Here is a 27,994-nt window from a genome sequence, read left to right as displayed (position 1 = left end):
AAACTTGGGAATGTGAGGATATTTATTGAATGAATATGCAACTAGAATTACCACAATTAATAACACAAGTCTTAGACATAACAAATACACAAAATAATTTTAAAAATACGGGAAATTGTTTTCACCAAGTATTTTTTGTTTTAATTATATTATATATTTGTTATAGCTATAAATATTAGAAAAACATAATGTTAATCTAACCTTTCTCTCCACGGCTTTAACTCAACTAACAGAGTGTCTCAAAATTAAAATTTTTGCAATTATACCTATTTCGTTTTAAAATGTACTTTTTCGTCCTTAGTTTTACCAAAAAATATTTTTCCCTTGTCCTTCAGTTTAAAGATAAAATTACTAAATGTCAAATATAATTGCAAAAAATATATTCTTTGAACACTCTTATGAAATTAATACAGGGTGTCCCAACCCAACATGATACTACAGGGTGGACACCAAATTTCTGACGAGATAATTTTACATATGTACATTTTGTTTATTATACCTGGATCAAGAAACTAAGTCCGATACTTTAAAACATCCAATGCCAATCCTTAAAAGTTGTTAACATATTTAATGATAGATTGAGGTTTGTACCCAAGTAATAAGACTTTTAGGTAAATATTGTAAACATGTTACTAAGTTTTAAGGATTGTATGCAAAATTTTTAAGTATCAGACCCTGGATTAATATAAATAATAGATGATCATGAAAAAGGGGAATGGGGGGTAGAAATTCTAAGTTAGGCTACCAACATAATAGTTTATTTCAAATAAACCTAAAATAATAATCACAAAATAAAAGAAAGTTTATATGACTAAATTCTACTAAAATAAACAATAAACATGCATTAATATTTTCAAGCTTCCACAATGAAGCCAAAATAAATGATATAAACCCTACAGAGACAAAACTAATATTATTTCAATAAACGATGATCATTTTTAAAAAATAAAACTTAACTTTAAAATCATAAATATTTTAGGCATTTTAAGATACAATGCATTGTGATGTAAAATTTCTTTATCATAAAAAAAGACTGGCTATTTATCATGTAATATAAAACCAGTTTAAAAATAGTGCCCCTTTTAGTAAGGATTGTAACAGAAAGCTTTCTAGAGAATATGTTTTCATGATATTTGTGTATGATATAAAATTTTTTATTTACTAATGATTTTTTTATGAAGTAATTTATCATTTGTATCATTATTTGGCAACAAGCAAGTTTAGAAACTTTGTCAAATTAAGGAAAATAACATTAGATTGAAAGGGGACTATTCATGAAAGAGAGTTAAAGACTTTGGCTATAGATCAATCCAATTATTTTGTGAATACACAAGGTAAAAATTTTCATGTTCAGAGATGGATCTTTAAATCATTTCAAAGGTGCACCAAATCGTGGTGCGCCGAATTTCAGCCAATCACAGCGCGGCATTTCGTAAAATGCTGTGCTCTCATTGGTGGAAAGTTTGCTCACCCCGATTTGGCGCACCATTGAAATGATTTAAAGATCCAGCTCAGTTCATCCCATAAGTTAGAAGATTTTTATCTATGAGGCTTAGAGATGAAATAAAACAAAATTTCTAAAAGTAATTTTATGCTTCGTCTGCTAGAGGAGTATCTTTTTAGCGGCATTCTATCATAGTTCCATGGTTAAAAAATTAGCAAAAATAAGAAGAGTTTGGTTCTAATACCCAAATTCCAAGACTAACAAAAGATTAAATTTTAGATCAAATGTCCCGCTCCCATATCTCAAATAAATTTTATAACCTAACTTATTATGAAATTGCCTAAATTATAAAAAATCATGAATAGAAAGTTTGAATTTCACTGCATTTATTTGCTAAAGTCTTTACATGTCATTCGTAAATAGTTCCCTTCAAAAATATGTTTATTATTATTGCAAATTGTACATTTCTGATTTGTATTTTAGTTAGTAAATGTACTACTTTAGATTTCAATATTAAACTACTTTCTTAAAACTGATAATTTGATTGAAATTAAAGAAAATAATTGATTTTGCTACTTTTAAGTGCATTGCGTTATTAAAAAAGTTAATAAATTCATAGTTATTTTTTGGAATCCCTAAAATCTTATCCACGTAAAATTTATGTTTGCCAACATCTTGATATGATGTAAATTGTATAAATACTTCGCACTGCACCAGTACCTTTCTTATTTAATCATGACCAGACCATCACTCTTTAAAACCAATCTTTTTTGCAGGTTGTCCATTTAAAAATTGACAAGTATAGCTATTGTATTTTGTTTACAGATATATCTTGATGTATAAAGGAAATTTAGCTTCATGTGAAGCAAGTAAAGTGGATTTTTTTTTAACCATTTCGCGGACAACCTACAATTACAATACAATGTAGTAAAACTATTATAAATGAAGAAAACATTACTAAATAATATGTTGTGTGTTGTAGTAATATTTAACTGGTCATAATCTTGTTCCAAATCACTGATGCTTCTTTTCAAACTCAAACTTGATGTTCATGTGCTGCGCCAACATTTGAAAATTGTTAAGCTTGGTAAAAATGTTGCATGCTCAGTGTGCGCAATAATGCCGCGTTCATCAAAAATAAGCTAGATGCGCGCGGCACGCACACGTTTAACAACAAACAGCGCAATTAGTTAGGCTTCCTTAATGTGTACAAATTATACAGTTGCTGTGCTATGTACACAACAAGTCTTAATACACTTCTTACTAAATACATGTATTGTACACAAGCTTATTTGTACACTATTAAGACAGAAATGTGTACACTGGCTAAATATGTGTACGTTGTCTGAATCCCGTAGCTGAGGAGGAATGTGAGAGATTGTTTGGTGACCCTGCCACCTCTTCCCCGTAACCAACCTCTTGACTGCTCTCTGCTATTGACATGGCACTGAAAAATAAAGACAAATTGAAGTTACATTTTGATAATGCCAATTTTTAATTTTGTGAGGACTAGAACAAATATCAATCTACCTATTTTTTTATCCTAGATATATTATTTTGTTTTTATATTTGACCATTCTGCATTACAACTAAACTTCAATTACTAACTTGATTTTCAATTTTTCTATTGGTATTTTAAAATTTGTGTTTATTTTATTTCTAGTTTATGTTTTGTGTTTGTCTTATAGGGTTATGTGATATCTGTCATTCCTAAACTGAATACGAATAATATTAAAAATATATTTCTCTTTAAATCACTTATTTTGTCATTATATCATCTGTTAATACAACTACATATGATAAGGGTCTGTCTCCTTTTCTATCCATTTATTTATATTTTTATTAAACTAACCAAGTATACGTATGTGTAAGACATTACCTGAACCCAAGACGGGTGCTCTCCTCATCAAACTGCTCGACCTCCCTTGTCTGTCTCTCGTGCAGTAGCCTGATCCTCTCCGCCCTCTCCTGAAGGAATTGATTACTCTCCTCCTCCATCTTTTGTCCGAGCAAAGCTCTTCTGACGCTGACCCGCTCCTCGAGCTCGCGGCGCTCCCGTGTACGCTGGTTCTCTGCAGCGATTCTAAACAAAAAATTATAAAAATCAAACCAATTAAAAGTTGAAGTTGTATAAAAACCTATTTATCTATCAAGATTTTGTAATATTATATAATTCTACTAAAAATCCCTACAGGGTAAAGCCACCTTGCTGGAAATAAACGCAACCCACAGGGCTAGAATGGATTATTCAATATATGTCTAGCGGCTACGCCTCTAAGGCCCTGGAGAGGGAGGGCGGGGGAGTCGTTCCCCCCACTTTCAAAAGTATTTTTTAAAAGAAATTTAAAAATTTTTCTCGTATTCATTCGAATCCGGTGGATAGGAACCGGTTCTCATCCATACGAAAAAACTATGTCTAGCATCGTATTATATCCAGCTTTCTACGAATATAGAAATGTACAATGTATAGCCCCTAGGTGCCGTGGGCACGGGCTAAAAAAAGCTGGTTTTAATCTTATAATTGCACATTCTATATCCGCGGAAAGCCGTTTATAATACGATGCGAGAAATAACTATTCTTGTTTTTTTAGAGGCAATTTCTCTTGGTTGGAACCTACTCCAAAATAGTTATAAACCATCCCAGGACCTATAAGAAGCGATCCTGTAAAGAAGAACCATATCGGTTCAGTGGTCAGCGAGATCCTTCGGTACATACAAACCAACCGACACTTGTTATTTTATTTTAAGAATACCTGGATTTGCTTTGATAAGCAGTTAGAATATCAAGTTCTCTTTGTAGTTTCTCAGATAATTGTGTTGCCTCCATTTCTTGAGACTCATCCAAGCGAATCTAAATTAAATATTTGAAAATATTATTGGTTAAAATGTTTTTTCTATTTACCAAGGAGGCAGGTTCACTTAATGTATTAAAAATAAATAGAGTATAAATTAATCTTGCCAAAAGTGTTAAATTCGACCAAAATTAGTTTTCTCCTAGTTACTAATAATTTTTTTGCAGGTTTTTAATAAACAGACAATTAGATCCATAAGAACCAAAACATTGGGAGCATATGCGTGTGATAGGGAGCTGTTGAAATACTGAAATTTAGTAAACCTGCCTTCCTTTTCTTTACCCCATTTTTTGGCTAAACCATGTAAAAGTTTGGAAGTTCTAATCATTTTTTATTAAAAAAGAACAGTGAACTGCTATCTAAAGAACTTCAAGGCATTACCAAAACAATACACTGGTACTTTTAATAAAACAGAACTTGATAGAGAAAAATCATCAAAAATTTTCTCTCTAAAATATCAAAAAATAATGAGTATAAAAAAAGCGCCAAAGACTTACAGATTGTTTTTGCAGCATCTCTGCAATAGTTTGTTCATATTGTTCTCCCAGCAGAGCCATCTTTCTTCTTTGCTCCTCTTTTAGGTTCTTTAATACAACTTTCTGCTCATCTTTAGGTGTGGTTTGTAATACCTTAATAAAATACATGTTAACTATATTAAAACCGAAAGTTAGTTATTTAATTGTAAACAAAACAGTAAATAAAACCTGGTAATGGCTCTTAATTATTGTATTAAACGGAAAAAGTTTTAAAAAATGTGTGGGGATTTTTCTTGGATTGATTTCTCTTGGGAAGGTGGAGGTACTGTTATAAACAGTCAGTCTCTAGTCTTATAAGAAGCTCAACAATATATTGTTTAGCGGTAAACGAGATCCTTCGCTACAGACTGATAAGATATCCTAAATGATTCTACACCAAAAGGAAAGTGGTATTTTTATACAATCTCAAATAAGGTCAAATCGCCTTATATTGAAAAACCTTACGACACAAAAGATTAATATTTATACGCTTCTGATGTTTATCTGACAATAACCTTTAGGTGAACTTTAAAATATTTATAAATATTTGGAAATATTTAGTAGGTAAATACCAACTACATTCTTTTTTTTTGGAGAAATATTTAAAATTATACATGTTTATGACATCATATCTATATTTAGATACAAATAAGAAATAGGTAGTACGTCTAAGTTTAACAAAGTTATTATTAAAAATAAAGATATGAATAAAGTCTTTTCAAGTATAGCTTACAAAATTGAAAAAAAAAGAAAAAAAATTTTCTAAGAGGATAACGCCTTCAGTTTTTATTTAAGAAGTACAGTAAAATCAAAAATTCAAAACTTGGGTGTCAACATCTAAAAATGGTTTTAGCGCATTTTTCTTAAGCTCAAATCTTCTACCCTTTACAAGAAAAAAATGGATTTTCAGTAGTCGACTTTGGGGGGCCAGTACTCCCTCCTTGGTTGAGATATGGCCTTCAAACTTTGATATGTTCTAGTACATGTCCCCTAAAGTATCTGTATCAATTTTTAACTCTGTATATCAACTTTAAAGCGTTTGCAGCCATTCTTGCAAAGGGTAGAAGATTCGAGCAAGAGAAAAAAACATTTTTAGATGTTGACACCTAGGTTTTGAATTTTTGATTTTTCTGCACTCTTTAATAAAAACTGAAATATTTTTTTAATGTTCTTTAAATGTACCTGTCCTTTAAGAGCTTTGTACTGCCTAGTTTGAATTTTGCAGGTGTCCCTAAACTGTTTCCTTATCAGAACTTCTTTTTGCTTTAAGCTCTTTGGTTGTTGTTTAACTTCAAGTGCGTGTTTCTTCTTCAGCTCACGTTTAGACCTCTGCACATACTCGTTCTAGGTAAAAAATTAAATATTAATATATTATAGAAACTTTCAGAGACCTTTTTGAAATGTTTATATTTTAAATTAAATCAATATGTTATCAAAACGACGTCTAAACAAATTAGAATTTAAATCCGTTTTCTACAAATATAGTATAAAGTTGAATTTATTATTACTTGGATCTTACACCAGATTATTAGGTACTCAAATAAAGTGAAACTTGTAGCTAGCTAATATATCGATCCATCCCACCTACCCTCCCACCCATTTACCCAAACCCCTTCTATTAAATGAACGAACTGACCAAAGAGTGATGTCCATGTTAGCAACCTAAATTAACAACGTTTTTTCCCACGTCTTAATATCCACGTATATTCTATATCCATTTCTAGGTATAGATGTGGCATGTAGGCTATTTGAAGAAGGAACAGACTGACAGGGATAAGGCTCCCCAAATAAACTTTTAAACTTTTCCACCATTAAAAAATGTACATTTAAGAGACAATTTATACAATGTTTCTACATATTTTCTATTAAAAAGAGGCATTTATTTAAAGCATAAAGCAAACTAAAAAAGTTTCAACAAAATTTTAGCATTGTTGGGAGGAAAAAAGTTTTTTTTTGATGTTTTATCCCCATGGGTTGTGTAGGTTGAATCAGGGATCTAAAGGGATAAGACAATAGCCGATAATTTGATACACATCCCCAATGACGATACACATAATTAACCCTTCTGTAGATTATATTTAGTAGTTAAAACGTTTGAACACTCAACTAAATGAACCAACAAACCAAAATTCAATAAAAATCTCCAAGGTTGTTAGACAAATGAATAAAAAAACTATATTATAATTTATAAGACTTTGGTGACTAGTGTAATTAACAGTCCAATGTCCCCTCCCTCCCTGAGGTTGAATGCCTTTCCTACTTGCATCCCCAGTAATCTTCACATTTATCAACAAAACTTTATCCAACAATGCAAAGAACAAACAGAAACAAGAACAGTCGTATTTCTTATTATCCAGCCAGGGTATCTTTAAGTCAAAAGTTGTGAGATTTTATGCGCCTTAAGAAAAAGTACCGGCTTATTTACCTTAAAACTCACTTTTACCCTTAAGCTATTCCAGTTAATGAAGACATGAATTAACGCAGAGAGTTTTAGGACAAGATTCAAGATTCAAAATCTCTATAAATTGTCTGTAAATTGCGACATTTTTTAGGTTTTTAAAGAGAAAAATTTATGTTGATAAAACCTTCCAAATTGAACAAGACTCCAAAAAGGAAAATTTCATTTAAAAAATAGCCGTAGCACAGCCACAAAAACTTGTTTAATTTATTATTGACGGACAAACATCATTTTTGAGTGGAAGCACTTCAAAAATTGTTGAAAAACTTTATAGTTGGGAAAGATGCATCTAGGGCAAAAGTTAAAGCAATAAAATATCTAAAAGACCAAAATTCTTTCTAGCAAAAAAAATTTTTACCAAAGAATTTTAAGAAATCCGAAATATGTTTATTAAAAAGTACGGTTGTTTGCCCTATAGACATCCAAAGAAAAACTATAATGCCACTAAATTTCCAAAAAAAAATTAGTATTACTTCATTACATATTTTATATTAAATTATTTATACGTTTTATTAACAGATTTGATGCAGACACAAAAATTGAAACGTAAAGTACTATTGCACTAGAAGACATACAACACCTATTAGCTTGTAGAACAAACTTAATGTCAAATTCTAGTAGGCATACCTGATTGCTGAGCTCTGTATCATGTTGGGTGGTGAGTTGGTTCTCCCTCACACCGTGCACACCTCGCTGCTGCTTAGTCTCAAGATCCTATGGGTCAGTTTAGTTATTAGCCGGGTGTGCAATTGTAATTTTACCTCATTTATTGAAAATAACAGAAAAAGTGTTATGCCACTTGTTTGACATTTTCAGGTCAATGTTGTAATATATTTTGAGTCATAGAAAGAAAACGAAGTAGCGGGTTATGTTGTATTTTCACAGTAGTAGTTCTCCTATTTCTAGACCCTGCGGGGGGTTCCAACCCTGCGTGGCAATCATTAACATTTACCTAACCTAACCTAGAATAACCTATCAAAAGCTACTGTGAAAATACGACGAAATCCAATACTTCGTTTTCTTTCCATGATCCATATTTCTATTAAACATGTTCAAGACATTGTGTTTAAAACACCAAAGTATATACAAGGGCTAACAAACATTCCTGAGTCATTTCATGATGTCTGAGGAGCATAGAGTGCGCAGACTCCAGTTGAGACTGACGCTTCTTCAATTCCTCCCGCAAGAGTTGCTGCTCCAACTCATGATACATTATCAATCTTCGTCGCCTAAACAAATAAAACTGTTAAATAAAAATGTTGAAAATAAAAATAAGTTTTTATAAAGTAATATTCGTAGGAAATTGTCTGTAATTCGATACTTTACATGATTTTCCAGTATGGCTCGGAACCGGTTCTAATCCAGCGGGTATTAAGGGGGGCAGCGGTTCTGACACTTTTGCGTAAACAGTGATTATAGGCTTTGTCTTTGGAGTTTTTTTTTATTTTTACCTGTCCAGAGACAACCTGGAGGCCTGGAGTACCGAAACCTGGAGGCCAAATCCAAATTTTTTTTTAAAATAGGAAAAATACATTACAAAAGGAATTTTTTTGTGAAATAACCTGTCCTCTCACTCCAAAGACAAAGCCTATAATCACTGTTTACGCAAAAGTGTTAGAACCGCTGCCCCCCTTGGTTCCAAAGCCATATTGAAAAAAAATAGTCTTTCTCCTTTAAAATCTAAGGATGTGCTTTAACATATAATACGGAATTGTATTTAATCTGAATTTCAAATGCAGTATAAACTGTACCTAATATATTTATCACTGTGTTATTTTGCAAATGTAGATGTTTTGTGGATGTTATAATATGAGCAAGGGAATGAACACTTATAATTCTAACTGGTTTTTGTCAACACATATAACTTATAATATTAGCTACTCTAAAGCAGATAAATAAAATCTTATATCAAATCTCTAAATAAAAATCAAATGTGTAAGATAATAAAACCAAAAACCTAAAAAGTTTTGATTAGATTAGACTAGCTGTCTGTCCAACAACTCTTGTTTAGTGTTTACACAAAAATAGCAAAATTGGCTGTTCAAATTTATCATTTTTATATTGGAAATACAAATTTTTGTCCTTATGCATAAAAAGATACATTAATTTAGAAATTCTTTAAAAAAATTACGAATATATGCCAAATAATATTCAAAATACGACTTAATTTCCTATTTTAGCAAAAAGAACCCTAAATAATATCTGCTATTACTTTTATGTTTTAAAGAATGGTCAATATTTTTAATAAAAACCTTAAATAATCTTTAATTGTGGTTTGCAGATATTCAAACCATATTGCAAAAATGTTAGAATTCGAATGAAACTGGTTTAAGTATGTAAAACTTTACAGACACAAATCTTAAATATTCATCATTAGGCAAATCTGCCAAAAACACAAATCTTCTACAATTTCGTCTTAACATTATTATTTTTAACTGGTTTTATGCTATTTTTAGATGTTTCAAACAACTGTTTTGTAGAGAAATAATTCAGAATTTCTTCCTGGCTAAAGTTGAGAAAAATATCTTCCAATTTGAGTTCTCATTATTAGGGAAGATTTCAGTAAATTTAAGTATTTGGATGGTTATGGTCTAATTTACTGCCCTTAATCCCCTAGATGCTTGGTGCGCATACGCCAGTAAATTAGTAATAATACATTTATGTCAGGTAATAAGAATAAGACTAGGAATTATATGAAAATTCCCTCTAATTGTCATTTCGAAAATTCGTCTTTTAGAAAATAACAAATATTGGGAGGATGAAAGCATTGTAGATTTATTTAAGCATCATTCACCCTTCATTCTATAAAGAATTATTATAAGGTCCAATGAAATCTATTCTTACAATTATAGTTTTTAAAGCATAGAACACAAAAAGAAAAGTATCAAAATGTGCAGAAAAATACAAAAGAGAATAGATAAAATTGCTAAGGAAAAAAGGAAAGTTTGGCTGCAACTAGCAAAATAAAGCTAAAACTTTTCCTCTTTTTTTTTAAAGTAAAGTTTTGAAGTAAATTAAACCCCAAGATTCCAAAAGCATTCTGTCAAAATAGCCAACTTTCTTTCTCATAATATATTCAATACTATTATAAAATAAAAATAAAAAAACATAATGCTTAATAACATTATTATAAAAATATAACATTAAATTATCACAGCAATTTCGATCATACTAAACCCTCAGATTCTTAGTACTTAAGATTTAGTTTGGTTTATCATTTACCCAAACTTGAAAATAGTTTTGTACAGTTTGATACTTAATACTTTGTTCTAGAAGCTCAATTGTGAGGTGTAGCAAAAACTATACATATTGAAGTATCAAATTATAATATCTAATTAGGAAACCTTTAAAGGTAATAAATCGTATTCTATCTCAAAAAGTATAGCTCTATTGTGAGATTTTTGATGATAAAACATCTAAATGAATGATTTTTCATTTATTCTAAAATCTCTAAATTAAGATGTTACAATAAATACAAAATATTGAATAATCCATACTCTACTCTAGAAGCTGTATTGTGAGGTGTAACAAGAAGGATAAACATTTAAGATTGGATGACAAAATATTAATATTAAAGCAATAGCTGTATTGCAACACTCTATGTTAGAAGCTCTATTGTGAGGTGTTTCAAGATGGATGGCCATTTAAGATTAGATGATCAAATAATAAACCCTCAAAGTTTTCCCCTACCTAATAGTATAGCTATATTGTAAGGTGTAGAAATAGGAACATCAAAGAGTAAGCAATGTATTATTCCTCTATTATTTTAGCTCTGTTGTGATATTTTTGATGATAAAACATCTAAATGATTTTTTGTTCTTTAATATAGAGTGACAGAGTCTCCTATTAAAGTGGTTACATTAATATAAAATATTAGATAACCAACACTCTATTATATGAGCCCTTTTGTGAGATGTAGCAAGAAGGAAGAACATTTAAGATTGGATGATCAAATATTGAACTTGTACCCAACTATGCCAACTTTCTGTGTTGGGTTGACAATCAGAAATATAGAAGTAAGTAAATATGAGGGGAAACAATTGTAAAATTATGAAAATAGTAAACAAGGGGGGGGGGGGAGTTTTGACACATTTGCGTAAACAGTGAGTATAGGCTTTATCTTTGGACTGAGAGGGTAGGTTATTAGGCTAAAATCATTCTTATATGATGAATTTTCCCAAGTTTTAAGATTTTTTGGATAGGCCTCCAAGTTCAGGAGCTGCAGGCCTCCAGGTCCTCTCTGTACAGGTAAAAATAAAAAAAAATAAATTTTTTTTGAAGAGTTAGAAGTCAACCTATGAAACAAAATATGCATATTTTTGAATGTTATTCACATATTTGAAGAAAAAAATGCATATTTTGTTTCATAAGTTGACTTCTTACTCTTAAAAAAAATTTTTTTTTTTCATTTTTACCTGTACAGAGACCACCTGGAGGCCTGGAGCTCCGGAACCTGGAGGCCTATCCAAAAAATTTTAAAACTTGGGAAAATTCATCATATAAGAATGATTTTATCCCTAATAACTTATCCTCTCAGTCCAAAAATAAAGCCTATACTCACTGTTTACGCAAATGTGTCAAAACTTCCCCCCCCCCCTTATTTTTATTTTCATTACTAGAATTATCTAAACTTTTCAAAGTAAACGGGGGGTAAAAGGGGTGGATGGGAGTGGTCATTATTTCAGCAAGCTACAAGTTTCACTTTATTAGAGTATTTGACAATTTGGTGTAAGATCCAAGTAATAATAAATCTACTATTAAAGCACGCAATGTTACATACAGCTCAAAACCTATTTTTACTAATACATTTAGTTCTGACTAAAACATAATGACGTAGAAGTTTTACACTTTGTACATACACACATGTAATATGTAGATATTCAATTAAACTTTTATTCTTGATTTAGTCACGTCATTAAAGGTTTCTTATAATACACATATGTAAAATACAGGTCAAAGTAACTTTCCACTACTAAAATATCTTAAGTTTTATTAAGTTTAACACTAAATCAAAGCTACAAACACTATGACGTTATTGGTTTCAAAAAAAAAAAAAATTGTGTTCCTTTTAATACTCAATAAATTTGAAATACTTTTGTTAAATCAAAGGATCTCTCTCCATGGAAGGCAGGGGTATATTGGGCTGTTTATTACACTAGTCCCCAAAGTTTTATAATAACCTTTTCTAATTCGATAGCTTAAAATCTTTGAGGGCTTTTATGAATTTTGATTGGTTGGTTCATTAAGGTAAGTGTCCAAACGTTTTAACCACTTAATGTAATCTGCAGAAGGGGTAATATTGTCTTATACCTTAAGATCCCTGATCTCTTGAACCTTATAAATTAAACTTTTGGACCAAACAATACCTAGGAATGTTAGGATAGGAGACTGTGACAAAATATAGGATTATATACAGACCTACTGAATGTGAAAATAATCTGGTCATTACCTGAATTTTCTAATTTGATAATCTAAGTAATCCTTCTGTCCTCTGATAAGCCTCTGCGATTCTTGGGCATCAAGCTCCTTGAAATTTTCCTTGTGCTGGAGCAAAGCTAAATAGATAGATAGTTAGATAAACAGAAGGATAGAAAGGAAGATAGATATAAATACATAGAAAGAAGATTCTTGAGCATCAAGCTCCTTGAAATTTTCCTTGTGCTGGAGCAAAGCTAAATAGATAGATAGTTAGATAGACAGAAAGATAGACAGAAGGATAGATAGAAAGATAGATATTAATAGGTAAATAAAGGGATTCTTGGGCATCAAGCTCCTTGAAATTTTCCTTGTGCTGGAGCAAAGATTAATAGATAGATAGACAGATGGATAGACAGAAGGATAGATAGAAACATGGATATAGATAAATAGACAGAAATAGATAAGAAAGCAGTTACTTGAGTATTTAGCTCCTTGAAAATTTCCTTGTGCTGGAGCAAAGCTAAATAGATAGATATTAAGATAGATAGATAGATAGATAAAAAGAAGGAAAGATAGTTAGATAGACAGAAAGATAGATGTGTTATGTATATAGATAGATAAAATATACCTTGATTTCTCTGGCTCTTGGGCGTGTCTTGGCTCTCCATTTCTTTCTTCCATCTTTCCTTCTTTAACTTGTACTCAGCCTTTGACCACGGAATAATAACAATACAAATGGATATGGGTGTTTTCCCTCCACATTAAAAAAAATGAAATAAGAGGGGTTGCAGTCTTTGTTACTATGCCGGGCTACCTAACCTGACCTTAAGTGATAAACAAACAAACGTGATAATACCCCCCTATTTGTTTTCTTTTTATTATACAATAAGGGGCAAGGCACTTATGTGAAATAGATCGTTAGTGGTGATGCCGATTAAGGGTTTCAGTTTACTTAATTTTAGATTGGATTCTTTCTCCGATAATAAAAATTTCCAACTGTATAATATTATCATTCTGTTCCTTCATCTTTGTTTCAAAAGATTTTCTTTCAGTTTCATGTGTTGCATTCACTTCTTTTATCAATTTCTTTTCTGTGTTTATATTCATCTTTAAGCGTTTACCCAACTCCTCCTAAAATCATTTACAACTTAATGAACCAGGGGATTTAAATTTTCTATATTTTATTGCAATAATGTAAATAAACGAAGGATATAGTTTTGCAATAAACTATTTTTTAGTGAAAATGCAATTAGGTACTTTGATTCTTTAATTTGATTTGATTTGTTGGTAACTTTAAGTGCAAAATACCATTAAAAATTCCTTTAAATTGGTTTTTAGGACTAATTTTTCATAAGCATACTCTAATAGTTATTTATCGCAACGTATTATAGACAGCTTTTCGCGGATACAAAAATTATAAGATTAAAACCATCATTGTAAGTCCCAAGGGCCGAAGACCCGGTCTAAAAAACTGGTTTTGATTTCATGATTTTTATCTTAATATTCGTGGAAATTTGTCTGTGATAGGATTATATACATGATTTTTCAGTATTGCTATTGCAGAGAAATTATTTGAATCCAGCGGATATTAATCATTTCAAAGCCATACTGAAAATAATTTTCCTAAATTAAATTGTACGAACTCTCTAAATAACAATATACCTGATGTTTAAGCTGTAGTTTTTCGAGTTCTTTGCTGAACTGAGTAAGAAGACTTTCATATTCTCTGTCTAGCTGTTGCTTATGTTTCTCCATCTCTTGCCTATAAATATATTAATAAGGATTATTCATATTATTTATGTTATGATATATTTAAAGTTGAATAAAGAAATGGAACAATGGAAAAAAATAATAGACAAACCACTTTATGCATGCTAAGTGTAGTAACATTTCATAAAACTTTTAGTCTATTTTCTATACATGTTACAGAAAACGCAGTCAAAAATATCTGCCATTAAAATTTGATGATATTTCACACAAAAAATTCATATAAAACTATGGTGAAACTTAAATTTTTAGTCGATAAACCAAATATTAAACATAAACCTAGTATATTCACTAAAAAAATACTATGGTTCAATGCTGGAAGGTGCTTAGATTCACTTGGTCTCGTTCGTGCATAGCCCCCTTTACTCCAGGCAAAATATTTTTTCTTTTTAAAAACTATGTTACAAGGGAAATTTATTCATACTGTACATCGTTGTAAATCAGCTAAAACAAATTACACATTGAATGAAACAGGATCCCTACCTGCACTGTTCCTCCAACTTGGCGAGGGCTGCCTGGTGCTCGCGGCGCAGGCGTTTATACCCTGACATCTGCTCGTGCATCTCCTCCTACATTAGAAAGGTGGATTAATAGATGGATGGATAGATGGATGGGTAGATGGATGGGTAGATAGATGGTTAGATGGATAGTTAGGATAGTATGAATGGGTTTATGGATCGATGTATGGGTAGATAAAAGGATAAATGAATATCGTCGAATAGATTTTTGTTTGCTTGATAGATATATTAATGGATATTGTTAAATAAGTTGATAGATTTAAGGATGGGTAGATAGATCAATGGATGAATACCTAGTTTTTTTTGATTTGTAGAAAGATGTAAGAAATGGTAGATAGATGGATAAATGAATATTTTTAAATGGGTTGATAGATAGATGAATCGGTAAGTGGGTAGATACATTAACTGACGAATGGGTTTTTAATGGATTGATGGGTAGATAGATGTATTGTACAGTATATTTGTAAATAGATGGATAAATAGTTGTATGAACGAGTAGGCAGATAAATAGACAGATAAATTAAGTGATTAAGCTAGCAAATAATAATGTAATTATGTAAAATAATATTTGATATACAATACCTGTAAATGTTCTTTCTGTTGTCTCTGAACAATAGAGGTTGTCCTGATGGTTGCAAAGTTCTTGGGATCAATAGTTCCCTCGTCATAGTGGGGCGAGGAACCAACTACTTTACGAGAGTTAACCTACAAGAACAGAATATTACAATAAAGTTAATTTCTATCATTAAATTTATGTAAAATTTGAACTTATCCTCAATCATAATCATATTTCAACGTTAATATCATTTCTCGTATTCATTCAAATCCGGTGGATAGGAACCGGTTCTCATCCATACGAAAAAACTATGTCTAGCGTCGTATTATATCCAGCTTTCTACAACTATAGAAATGTACAATCATAATATTAAAACCAGTTTTTTTTAGCCAGTGCCTTCGGCACCCCGTGGCTAAGAAAACTAGTTTTAATCTCATAATTGTACATTCTATATCCGCGGAAAGCCGTTTATAATACAATGCGAGAAATAACTATTCCAGTATAAGAACCGATTCTCAGCTATACTGTTAAAACATATATAGCTAGTATTAACGACAATTTGCTTACTAAAAGCTGTCTGTAATATGATGCGATTAATAACTATTATATATTAAACAAATTAAATTCTAAAAGATGCAGAGATAGGTTAATAGAAGACATGTTTATCTATCCTACAATTGGAAAAATATACCAATATGTCTTTGATAAAAAAGGACAAAATTTTTTAATTTAAAAAGATATGAAATATGAACAAAAAATCTATTAAATGAAAAACATTTTGTACCTGATTTGGCGAGTGCTTGGCTTTGGAAGAGTTATGCAGTGCTGCATATTGAAGGGGGGAATGGCCAAGACCTATTCCACCCTCTGCCCCTACGGGCAGACTGTTCGTTGAGGACCCAGCCGAACTTGTGATACCCTAAGATAAACAGGATTAAAATCAGAAAATGGCCACACGGCTAGATGTACAATTACATTGTACGATCCAAAAATATAAAAAATAAGCCTTCATAAGGTGAAATTAAGAGAAGCATTTGTATTTATAAGAATTATCGTATTATATAAAGTAGAATGCTTTATTTGTATCTCAATCCTCCCCCCCCCCAAAAAAAAAAAAAAAAATAAACCCTCCCCAACAAAAAAAAATATTTTTTTCATATTGCTTTTTAAAACTTAAAATGAAATTTGGGGATGGAAATTTTGATCCCCCCCCCCCCCTTTAATTGTCACTTGAGTCTTCTAGGGGCGTAGCCCTTAAATACAACAATATAGTGTGTATCTTCTCTATACCTGGGATTGTAGACTGTGTTCACTAGTCATACTATTAGATTTACTGGATCCCTCTGGTTCACCGTCCTGGATACTTGATCCATCGTCCTCGATATCCTAGAATGACAACATAACGGTTTTGAATTTAAAAAGTTTGACAGACTTTGTAAATGATTATCTTCAATTTTAAAATCATATGAAAATAAACGTGACTTTTCACCGTATTAGAATTTTCAAAATATTAGCCAGTCTATCCAAAATGGATTGGGATTAATCCAAGATAGAAATCTGGATCTTCAACCTCATGGATTTTGGATTTTGATTCTGCCTTTTAGTCCAAAAAATCAAAAAATAATCTAAAAGGGATTTACATGCGGATTGCTGTTTTGCAGACAAAAATAATAAATAAAAACAAGGACCAACCTGTCCAATGGTGCTTTCTGTTTCCATCATTTCTGTCATAAGAATTTTCTTCATTTTTCTATAGTTAAGGTTATCTAAATCTCGTACCGCATTCTTCGTCCTAAAATCAGATTTCTTTAAATGCATGATTTTTTTTATCGAGGGACTAGCGTTTCATAGGTTTTTAGTAACACTAACTATACCTGGCTATAAGGTCAAGTAGAACAGTACTAGCTAGTACACTAGTAACACTTACTATACCTGGCTATAAGGTCAAGAAGAACAGTACTAGCTAGCACACTAGTAACACTAACTATACCTGGCTATAAGGTCAAGAAGAACAGTACTAGCTAGCACACTAGTAACACTAACTATACCTGGCTATAAGGTCAAGAAGAACAGTACTAGCTAGCACACTAGTAACACTAACTATACCTGGCTATAAGGTCAAGAAGAACAGTACTAGCTAGCACACTAGTAACACTAACTATACCTGGCTATAAGGTCAAGAAGAACAGTACTAGCTAGCACACTAGTAACACTAACTATACCTGGCTATAAGGTCAAGTAGAACAGTACTAGCTAGCACACTAGTAACACTCACTATACCTGGCTATAAGGTCAAGAAGAACAGTACGGGCTGGCACACTAGTAACACTAACTATACCTGGCTATAAGGTCAAGAAGAACAGTACGGGCTGGCACACGTGCCACAAACTGGTGTTGGGTCAGTCTTTCAGAGGTTGGCCTGTCCAGAGGACTCTTCTCCAAACAGGCGTCAACAAAATGTCTGAAGAAGAAAACGTATTACAATTTATCATATACTTCATAGGCGATTTTGCCTCTTAATCTTGATCCTATTTCATTGTAAACGTGAATTTGAATTCATTGCCTTTTAAACTATTTAATGAGTGGGACAAACAATGATAATGTAATTTTCTTAGACAAAATTTTGAGAAATATGCAATTGAAAATACTAAGAAACAAATTTACATCTTAGAAACTTGAGTCTGTGAAATATGATATTAAGTGTAAAAGCATTTTTTTTCATGACAATAACAGCTTTGGAGATAAATTTTCAACAAAAAGGTATATCTATAATACAAAGTAGAACGATGTCTGTCTGTCTAAAGCTTAAGATCTCGGTAACGGCTGAACCAATTGGGTTCTAATCTTCAGGGTATATACCTACCTACTGGTCCTAAGGTGGTTTTATGCTATTTTTTTTTTGAAAAAGTCCCCCCACAATTTTTTTTGTTAACTAAAACAAATTACCTACCTAATAAGCGAAGGAAAAAACACCCCAAAAAATTTAGGTTTTTTTTAAATTAACTACGTACGAACGATTCTATTTAGGCGGGGGACTTCCCAATTCTTCTTGGGGCGAAGCCGCTAGTGAAACAAATGTTACTAGGAAATAAAGGATATAGATTTGATATAGAAGTGTACCTAATATGTATAGACAAGAAAGTATAATAACATTTACTTTTGTTATCTAAGTCCGATAATTTTACTCAAAATAAGTCTCATTCCTATGTCATGAGCAATCATATTGTTATTTTTTAAACATTGAATAAAAGTATTCTATTCATAAAAATAAAAGATGATGAATATTTCTCATATAACAAGATAATAAAAAGGTACATAATGTCAATTTATGTTGATTTTTTTATAAAATAAAGCAAATACATTATTTAACAAAGCATCTTTTAAACGCATTAGTTCTGGGCTAGTAAAATGTAGATAAATTAATCTTTTAATAGTTTTAAAAAAAGAAAATTGTAATCTTTTTGAATTGGTTGAAACATAATTTTTTTCTATCTTTTTAATACATAATTTTCACATTAAAATAGTCTAAAACTTATTCAAGGAAAGACAATCATCCCTCAAAAAATATTCACTTACCTGAACACGTCGCTCCAGGCAGGATCCTGGAGGGTCGGGCTGTCATTCTGAGCAATGTGATACAAGGCGGACATGGCGTTCATGTTGAAGTATGGAGGCTTACGCTCGGCCAACTCTATGCAGGTGATTCCGAGCGACCAGACATCAACCTGAACATAGATAATATCTAAATGAGGTATAAATGGACCGCAGGAATAATTTCATTCATGGATGTCTATTGTTTACCTAGAGGAGTAAGGGGGTGAATAATATTAGAATGTACCTAACTTCAAAAAGGAAGAAATTAACTCCCAAATTTTTGGGTGCATTTACATTTACCCCCTCTGGTTAGATTTTTACCCCCATCCGTTTTTTTTTTAAATGAAAAGCTTTGACGCCCTTGCTTATTTTACTTCTGAAATATAAATCTGAAAAGGAGTATTTTTTTTCAGCTCAGTGAGAGTATACGCTTGGATAAACCATTAAATTGTTACCTTGCCATCATACTGTCCCTCGTCCATGGCAAGAATCACCTCCGGCGCCATCCAGTACGGCGTCCCAACAAAACTGTTGGCCGGACTCGCGATACTGGCCGAGCCGAAGTCGGCCAGCTTGATGTCACCCGTATCTGTTACCAGAATATTGCCAGCTTTTATGTCCCTAAAACAGTAAATAGTTGGTTAAAAAATGGGGAGGATATTTTATCTTTTTTGCCGTTCAGGTTTGTGCTAAGACAATTTTTATTTTCAATTAGGCGAGAAATAGCGAGAAATCCGAGGTGGATTTAAAAAGTTTCAAACACAACTCAAAGGTGGGTTAATGGTTGTATGAGAATTAACTAAAATATTTATACAAAGACTAGAATGTGCAAAGGTGCAAACAAACAAACCAAACAGGAAAGAACATCTATTAAACAGTATAAGGCTTGGATTTCTCATTTATAACTAAAGCTACATAATCACATTATTATTGGGTATGACATACAGAACCCAGTCAAATAGTGGATGCAACTCTTGAGTCTTAATATACTAAATATAAATTTACCTATGAATTCTTCCTTGTGAGTGTAAATAATGCAAACCATTTATACATCCTATTTAACACAAAATATTCAATAAAATTTGCTTAATAATAAAAAGAAAAGGTTTGTAGATATGCTGAAAAAGTTTCTTGTACCAATCTTCTGTATTTTCATTTGCTCATTTAAAAGATAAAACACATAAACAATTTTCAAAGATTTTGAATTATAAAATATTGCTTGCTGAAATGAAGACATATGTACATTAAAATAAGTGAAACAGTTTAGTAACAAATGTTAATATTAATATAAAAAAGTATTATAACAATGAATGATATTAACTAATAGAAATCTTAAGAATGTAATGATTAAATATTTTTGTTTCCTGAACAAATAGCAGATATTTCTTCTTCTAAAAGCGGACTCTTATGTACTTCTATGATATCAGAGGTCGAACCAAGACAATATTCCATTACAAGCTAAATAAAAATATCACTTTAACAAGAATAAAAAATCCACAAGGCCATACAAACAACTTTTTGAAAGAGTTTCAAAGGTTTGGTTGAATATGACCTTTTTCACAGTAAACGTAGACCAAACGGTCGTATCGTAAACTTACACTGACATTTCAATCAAAATTGTTTTAGTTAGGTATTTAAATAAATAGAATATTTTGTAATGTTTAAACAAATATAAATCTTACCCATACTGTTTGTTCTTTTAGGTAGCAACCATGATACTTTACACAGTTTGGATGTTTTAGCCGTGTCAAAAATCTAAAACAGATTGAATATTAAGACTTTCAAATATCTATTTTTTTATGGTTTCATTACAACAGTATCTGTTAGGTACTATCTAGGAAGCGTGGCAACTCTATAATCTTTACCAGAAAGTCAGTACGTCCATTGAAAACATACGGATTTTTAGAGCTTCGCTATAATAGATGGTGTCATCCTTGGTTTATAAAGTTTGCATACCTGATTTCTTTGAGAATATCTTGCCATTTTTCTAAGCTTTGTTTCCCGTTGTAGGACATCTTCTTTATAGCAACCACCTCGTTAGTTAGGTTATGCCTGAAATTTTTAGATATTTATTATCTAAGAATTTTATATATATTTTTCCAGATTTTCCTACTGTTCAAAAAAAAAATAGGTAGGTACATAATTTGGAAGGGGCGGATGTTACACTGTATAAACCAACAAAAAGTAGGTAGGTTCGTATATAAAGATATACAGAAGTAATAGTAGTAAGTTGCTATAACGTATGAGTATCTTAAGAAACGGCATGCATGAAGACAGCTTATTTGGTTAGAATAAATAATACCTAATGATTATTACCTACTAGATTTTAAAATGTCTAGGTTGAAATTTTTATTCATGTTTTTGAAGAATTTCATGGCCAACTTTTATTTACATAAAATACGCATTTATTAATAATTTCTATCTAATTTATTCTAATTATAAAATTTATATCTAAACTTATCATTGAAATATTAAAGATAAGGAAAAATAGAATTCTAATGACTAAGAAAAATGACATTTTAGGATAAAATATTTGTTTCAACATATTTTGTGTAGCGTATTCCCTAAAAGTGTCTAGTTGAGCACTGACCTCTCCCCCTCCCCCCCCCCCCCCCAACATTTTTTAAAAATTAAATAAAAATAAAGGAAGGGTGGATTTTCGATTTTTTGTTCAATACTTAAGGTCAAGTTGCATTGGGTACAGAGCAGCCCAATAGGGTTAGGGGCCATTTAGGTATAGGCCCTGCAGGGTTATAACCACACGCAGGGGTTAGTTAGGCATGGGAAAATTGTTTTTAATTTTTATACAAAAATAAGAGTGGGGGAAGGTAGTACTAGATAGACAAATATCAGGAAAAGAATTCTTTATTGTAAACATATGAGACATAAATAATGCAACTTAAAAGTATTTAATGCAAATAAAACATTAAGTTTGATAAGGTGTCGAAATATTTAGCGCGAAATTTCTATACAATAAAAATGAGAAGGTTGGTTTGATTTGGGTTGATTTAGTTCTATGCGAACCAAAGGGCTCATTCAAAGTATTCCGTTCAGCCTTTGCAATAAAACAACTACTTATTAACACTCTTTTTGTATTCTCAAATGCAACAAAAAAGTTTCAATTTGTCCAAACCTATTTGTACAAAGGAAACATAAAGAACCATTATACACAGAGTTCAAATTAGTCCGGAGTAATAAACTTGCAAAGAATAAAACAAGAATTTAAAAAGTAGACTTAAATATGCTTTAACTCTTTCTTATAGTCTAAATAGTATCATATTGACTAAGGGATCTAATGAATGGGGATATTGTGCTGTTTATTACACTATTTCCAAGATTTTTATAGTAACGTTTTCTTATTCATTTGTTTGACAACTTTTACAAATTTACTTGGATTTTAATTGGTTAGTTCATTAAGTTGAGTTTCCAAACGTTTACACCACTTATAGTAATCTACAGAACGGATAACTTCGTCATTGGGGATGTACATAATTTATCGACCATTGTCTTATCCCTTTAAATCCTTAATATTGACTTTAAGACAACTTTATAATGTCCTTTACTACTATTGCCTACCTGGCATAGTAGACAGCGCCAAAGCTACCATGTCCAATTTCCCGGAGGTCATCGAATATCTTCTCGGGGTCCTCCCTCTCAAAGAGCTCGGCAACGTCCGGGTCCTTGAGGGACCCGGCCCGCGGGACCGAGGGCATCCTCCTGCTGCTCCCTGCAAAAGATTACATTTTTAAGAATTATGTCTAGATAACAGAGGTGTGATTTCTGCACAAGATTCATTTTTCCCCGACTGCAAAATATTTATTTTTTTCTTATGTGGGGGGGGAAATGTCCTCAGTTCTTTTAATCTTTTAAATTTTTATCACCTCCCACATATTTACCCCCCCCCCCCCTCTTTAGCAGGGAATCCCATGCAGAATATACACCCCTGATATATTACTAAAAGAAGTACTTAGTAATTAGCTGGAACTCACAGAAGAGGTTCATCGTTGAGATTCGAAGAAATCAAATCATTTAAGTTTTATGGAACATATTTACACAGATGTATAAGTACTGTGAAAAGCTTTCTCTGTAAGTTAAACCCATGAAATGTTCAAGCCGATAAATACATTATTATACAGTGGGATGCTTTTAAAGTGCCTGATTTTTCTCGATGTCACTTTCTCCCTTCTGGTGTGTGCTGGGTGAGACCTTAAGTCCTTTACAAATTCCTCTTTGTTATGCCAAGACACTTTAACATCCAAGATTGGTCTACTGTAGCTCCCCTGGTGACTCGGTAAAGTTAAATCTTGGATCTAGCGTTCGGCCATCTTGAAAACATCCCACTGTACTGGATGAATCAAAGTAAAGCCCATAAAAATTGGTTATGAAATTCATATTTACCTGGATCACCAGGCGGAGACAGGATTAGGCTGGTGGGGAGTTAGTGTGTCGGCATTATGGTCCAAGAACAACAAAATTATTTGGACAAGTCATCCTGTTGATTAGGTTATGAAAATCCGATTAAAAATAGTTTTGGTTTAATCTATTTCTTAGTAATATTTTTTTTATTTTTACCATAACTCCATTTTCCCTCCATAAAAAAAGCATACAGATACCTATTAAGTTACATGTTCATGATTTTCTCAAGGACATAAAAGCTTTTTGCTGAGGGGGAAAATGAGGGAGTTTTAAGGTTCGAGGGGGGAAGGTAAACTAAAGTATTTTCTAAAATTTTGAGGGGGGTTAACACCGAATTTCTTTTTTGTGTATTTTTTAACAAAAACTTTGTTGATTTTCATAATTTCCTGAAAGATGTAATCTACATGGCGAAAGCAAACTATCACAATAAGCGTTTACATTTATTATTCTGAAATTTTTAATTTCAGTTTTTTGTCCTCAATATTTTACGGTACCAGGTTTACAAAAAAAATATTCATCATAAAAATTAGGTATACAATAAAATGTATAAAAATGTTCTTACTTTGATAAGAAAAATCTTCAATAAATGCGATATTAATGTTTTTAACTTCAGTAATAGGTAAATTAAAGAATTACAACTCATTTCATCCATTTAAAAATTTAGCTTATGTGAAATTTTAAAAATGATCTAATGCTGAATAAAAGAATCTTTTATTTGGCCTTTCCCTGAATTAATGATAAATATTGAGATTCATTTCACAAAAAGAAACCTGTAAGAAATACTATTTTGTACCATGACAAAAGACATGTTTTGTTAACAAAAGCAAGTTTGTCCTACCCATGTTTCTTCTATATTCTTGATTTTGGAAGAAAACAATCAAAATAAAAACGTTGTGTTAACTTTTCAAATGAATATTTATCCTCAATTAAAATTAGAATACTAAAATATATACATAAAACATAAAGAGGGCAAAATGAAATATAACATAATAATCAACAATTATGAATAGAAAAGGGCAGAAACGTTAAAAATACTTTTATACCTACTCAAAATATATTTAGAAATTGTATACCTAGATATTACAAAAATATTTGTTGACATAATTAAGATAATATCTATTAACGTTTTACCCTGTTCTATTCTACAATATCATCCATATTTATACTATTACTTAATGTTCCCTGACATTCTGGTAAAACCTTTGGGCCGCAGCCGCTGCTTGTCCCTGTTGGGAGGCAACAATCTGCGCGGCCGAAAACACCGCAGCCGCTTGCCGCGATGCAAGAGACGGGGCTACAGTATTTATCAATGAATTTGCAACGGACGCGCGCAGCGGAAAGCCCGAGCTTAGTGTACCAATCTGTCCAGGCCTGCTTGTGGCAAGATTGACCGACTGGCCGCCCGGCGGCAGACCAGCCGCCAAACGTGCGGCTCGGTCACGCTCGCTTGCGTAGCTTCCGCCGCCCGGTGGTTTGCCGGCTGCTGATTCCATCTGCTGCATGTATCTACCGGGTTGGGGCAGGTATACTTGTTTCCTATCCACCTCTTCGCGGCTAGCCTGAAATAAAAAAATATTTATCAAGTATGTTACAGATAGATAATCAAAAGTAGGTAGTTTTTAAAACAAGGAAAAAAAATTAAAATGATATATAGGTACCTGTGAAACCGAAAACGGATACACGCCGCCTGAGGACGTACTGAGGGCATAGGTTGATTGACCGCTGGCAACCGGCGGGTGACCGTAAACAGAACTGACGGCGGGTATGCGAGGGTGGGTCAGCGGCGACGGACGGAAGTAGGCAGAGTTCACGGCGTTCATGGTTGCTCGAGTCGGCGAGGGAGAGCGCGGCCGCTTCACCTTAACAGAATATATAATATTTTTAATTATTCATTTACATTGATGGAATTGTTCCATGAAAGGACTTAAAAGAGGTATTAATAGAAATCATTATTCATGAAAGATGTATGTTAAACTGTTCTGTTTAAAGGTTCAATTTTGAAAGTAGAAGCTTTATACTATTTCATAGTAGTTATTTATTTCTTTTTTTGATAATCTGTTACAAAATACTATTATTGTTATAAAGTAACTTATATTTTAAATATCATTCATGGAACTTTCCCTCTTCATTTAAGAAAATAAAAAATATTGGAAGCAAAATCACATGCACTGTAGCAGCAATAAAAACACAATGTTTAAATAAAATCCAAAAATGATGTCATTGTATTTCAATTTCTATCTGAATGACCCATTTTTCATTAACCTGTTGATTTGGAAGGCCAAGAAGTTGTGGCTTGGTATAGATAGCAGCCCCATAACTACTTGGCTGTCGTGACTAGGGAGTAAATAAAAAAGGAAATTGCATGCAAGCTTGTTTCACCCAATTTTTGCCCAATTTTCCTTTCCACAGTTTTCAAAAGTGGAAGATAAAATAATGGAGTAAATAAAATCATGCATGTTTTATGTTTTTACTTCTTGAAAACAAACCTATATTGCTCCTTGTAATGTATTTTAAGGGGAGCTATTGGTTTAATTCAAGCATGGCTCTATAATTCTATAGTATGACGCCGCCAAACGCCATTGTGGGTCACTGTGGCATAAAAATATTATTTAAAAACCTGCTAATTTTGCAGTTATTTTCAAAATACAGGTTTTTTTTATAGGATTAGAAATAGAATTAAGTTAAATGCAAGGCATATTTAAGGCCTTGTTTTCTTACAACTAACAAAATCTGACCCATAAAGAAGGAAATAAGTGTCTTCAAAAAAATTAAAGCTCTGTATTTTCATGATTTCAGGTTTCTGAAACTTAATACAGATGTAACACAACTTATGAAAGTAGATAATACCTGTTGAGTGGGTAGGCCAGGAAGGTGTGGCTTCATGTAGTGGGCAGCCGCGTGACCGGGCTGGCGAGACTGCGGGTTCATAAACATGTGTTGGTTATGCGCGTTGTGACCGGTTAATGGCAACACCTGATTTGATCCAATTCTCAATACATTTTTTTGTAAAACATTACGTTGGGGTATTTGGAGATTTTAAGAAAATTAACAATTTATTTACAGTCATCCTTTCCTATCTAATTTTTCAGTGCCATATTATAACTACTTCAAAAAATGCTTTCTATTAATCTGATATTTAAATTAAGAATGTTTCTATTAGGTAGGGAAACGTTTAAAATAAATCAGACAGAATAAATATTGAGGGAAAATTTGTAAGAAATGGTTCCTGTGGATGTTGGGGCGCTGCACCATACATTTCATCGTCCCTCCTTCGCCGAGAATCGTCCTCGTTCAATACTTTCTTCAAAGTTAAGAAAAGCATGTGTTTCTCATCCTTTAGGTTTGTAAGTTTCTTTTCAAGTTCAACTATTTGTTCTTTTGTCTCCTCTAAGCTTGTAGCTTCTTGTTTTTTCCTAGATTTTATGTGTGTCATTTTTATGTAATTAATTTAGCGTTAGCACTTAACAATTTTTTTTATATAAATACAATTGAAATTTTAATACAAGAAAAATATTTGGGAAAGCTTTAAGGTTAGGTATGACAATTATGTCAAAATCTCAAAGTTGTTTTTTTAATTTAAAAATAGAAAAACCCATAAATATTCTATAAATACCTGTGTTCTCGTTCTTTCTTAAGTCTTTCATATTCTTCAGATCTTACTTCTTCCTCTTGTTTCCTAAATACAAATATATTTATGATATATAATCAGCATTTAAAACTATTTCACTGTCACATAAAGTAAAAAAAGAACGGATGTAGAGTGTATATGGATTTTGATATTATTAGGCTGCTAACATGGAACTCATTTATAGGACAGTTCTTTGGGGGAGGGAATGGGGTAAAAGGAGGGGGGTCATAAATTTAGCCCGTTACAAGTTTCACTTTATTAAAGAACATGAAAATTTGGGTTAAATCCAAGTAATGATAAATCTATTAATGAAAGTAGATTAACAAAATAGATATGTAATATTATATTATATAGAATATTATAAAGCCCATAGCATTTCTGTGAATGTAAAGGGTAGGGGAGAATGTTCCACTAAGAATCCAAAACAAAACAAGAATGAAATTAACCAATAAGTTAGATACAGCAATGGGGTTTCAAATATTCATTCATTTGTTCTTCAGGTTTTGTTTAAAAGGGAGATAAAAAAAATATTACCTTTTCCTTTCAGAAATGATGTGACTTCTAAGGGCATCCCAAGTAGCCCGAGGCATTTTTGGCCGTTCATGTATAACCGGCGCTGTTTTGGGCTTATCCATTTTTATAAAACTTCAAGATTTTCTGGAAATTAAGAAATAAAATAGTTATATACATTATTTAAGGCTTACATTAAAAAATACTAAAAATTAAGATTATTAGGTAATGATAAACAAACATAAATTTCATACTAAAATTAGTGTTTAGTCTTAATTAAAACTTTATAAATTGAAGAATGTAACTAATTGATCTAAA

At 31.9% G+C, this 27,994-nt stretch overlaps 2 protein-coding genes across 54 annotated transcripts; both read right to left on the bottom strand.

The window, feature by feature from the left end:
• Positions 1–8: 8 nt before the first annotated feature.
• Tao (Serine/threonine-protein kinase Tao) lies at positions 9–23,979 on the bottom strand. 50 transcript variants are annotated; one of them, XR_013877700.1, is made up of 29 exons: positions 23,928–23,979; positions 23,521–23,617; positions 22,699–22,849; positions 21,079–21,174; positions 20,805–20,877; positions 20,489–20,580; positions 20,128–20,178; positions 19,578–19,743; positions 19,105–19,253; positions 17,867–17,989; positions 17,221–17,320; positions 16,819–16,914; positions 16,313–16,447; positions 15,555–15,677; positions 14,938–15,023; positions 14,350–14,449; positions 13,711–13,818; positions 13,316–13,397; positions 12,719–12,824; positions 8,377–8,498; positions 7,897–7,985; positions 5,994–6,155; positions 4,794–4,925; positions 4,198–4,295; positions 3,324–3,527; positions 675–2,891; positions 395–512; positions 202–226; positions 9–41 (listed from the first exon to the last, which is right to left on the bottom strand). XR_013877700.1 is itself a non-coding variant. In XM_080154078.1 (26 exons), exons 3-26 carry the CDS (start codon positions 22,833–22,835, stop codon positions 2,771–2,773), a joined length of 2,751 nt encoding a protein of 916 aa, XP_080010204.1. In that variant the 5' UTR covers positions 22,836–22,849; positions 23,521–23,617; positions 23,928–23,979; the 3' UTR covers positions 9–2,770. The 50 variants fall into 50 exon arrangements, 1 of the variants encoding a protein (XP_080010204.1); XR_013877711.1 differs by having other exon boundaries at positions 9–226; positions 395–547; positions 2,165–2,209; positions 2,351–2,891; XR_013877701.1 differs by having other exon boundaries at positions 9–512; positions 675–1,161; positions 2,165–2,209; positions 2,355–2,891.
• Positions 23,978–27,828, bottom strand: LOC145314245 (uncharacterized). 4 transcript variants are annotated; one of them, XM_080154084.1, is made up of 8 exons: positions 27,701–27,828; positions 27,152–27,214; positions 26,768–26,951; positions 26,386–26,514; positions 25,801–25,872; positions 25,197–25,397; positions 24,670–25,097; positions 23,978–24,478 (listed from the first exon to the last, which is right to left on the bottom strand). In XM_080154084.1, exons 1-7 carry the CDS (start codon positions 27,799–27,801, stop codon positions 24,711–24,713), a joined length of 1,137 nt encoding a protein of 378 aa, XP_080010210.1. In that variant the 5' UTR covers positions 27,802–27,828; the 3' UTR covers positions 23,978–24,478; positions 24,670–24,710. The 4 variants fall into 4 exon arrangements, with proteins under 4 accessions (XP_080010210.1, XP_080010208.1, XP_080010212.1 ...); XM_080154082.1 differs by having other exon boundaries at positions 23,978–25,097; XM_080154086.1 differs by lacking the exon at positions 25,801–25,872.
• Positions 27,829–27,994: the final 166 nt, after the last annotated feature.

The sequence above is a fragment of the Acartia tonsa genome, chromosome 3 (genome assembly GCF_053477335.1).
Source record: "Acartia tonsa isolate MP-2025a chromosome 3, ASM5347733v1, whole genome shotgun sequence".
Lineage (NCBI taxonomy): Eukaryota > Metazoa > Arthropoda > Copepoda > Calanoida > Acartiidae > Acartia > Acartia tonsa.
This window is presented reverse-complemented; position numbering and strand designations above follow the sequence as displayed.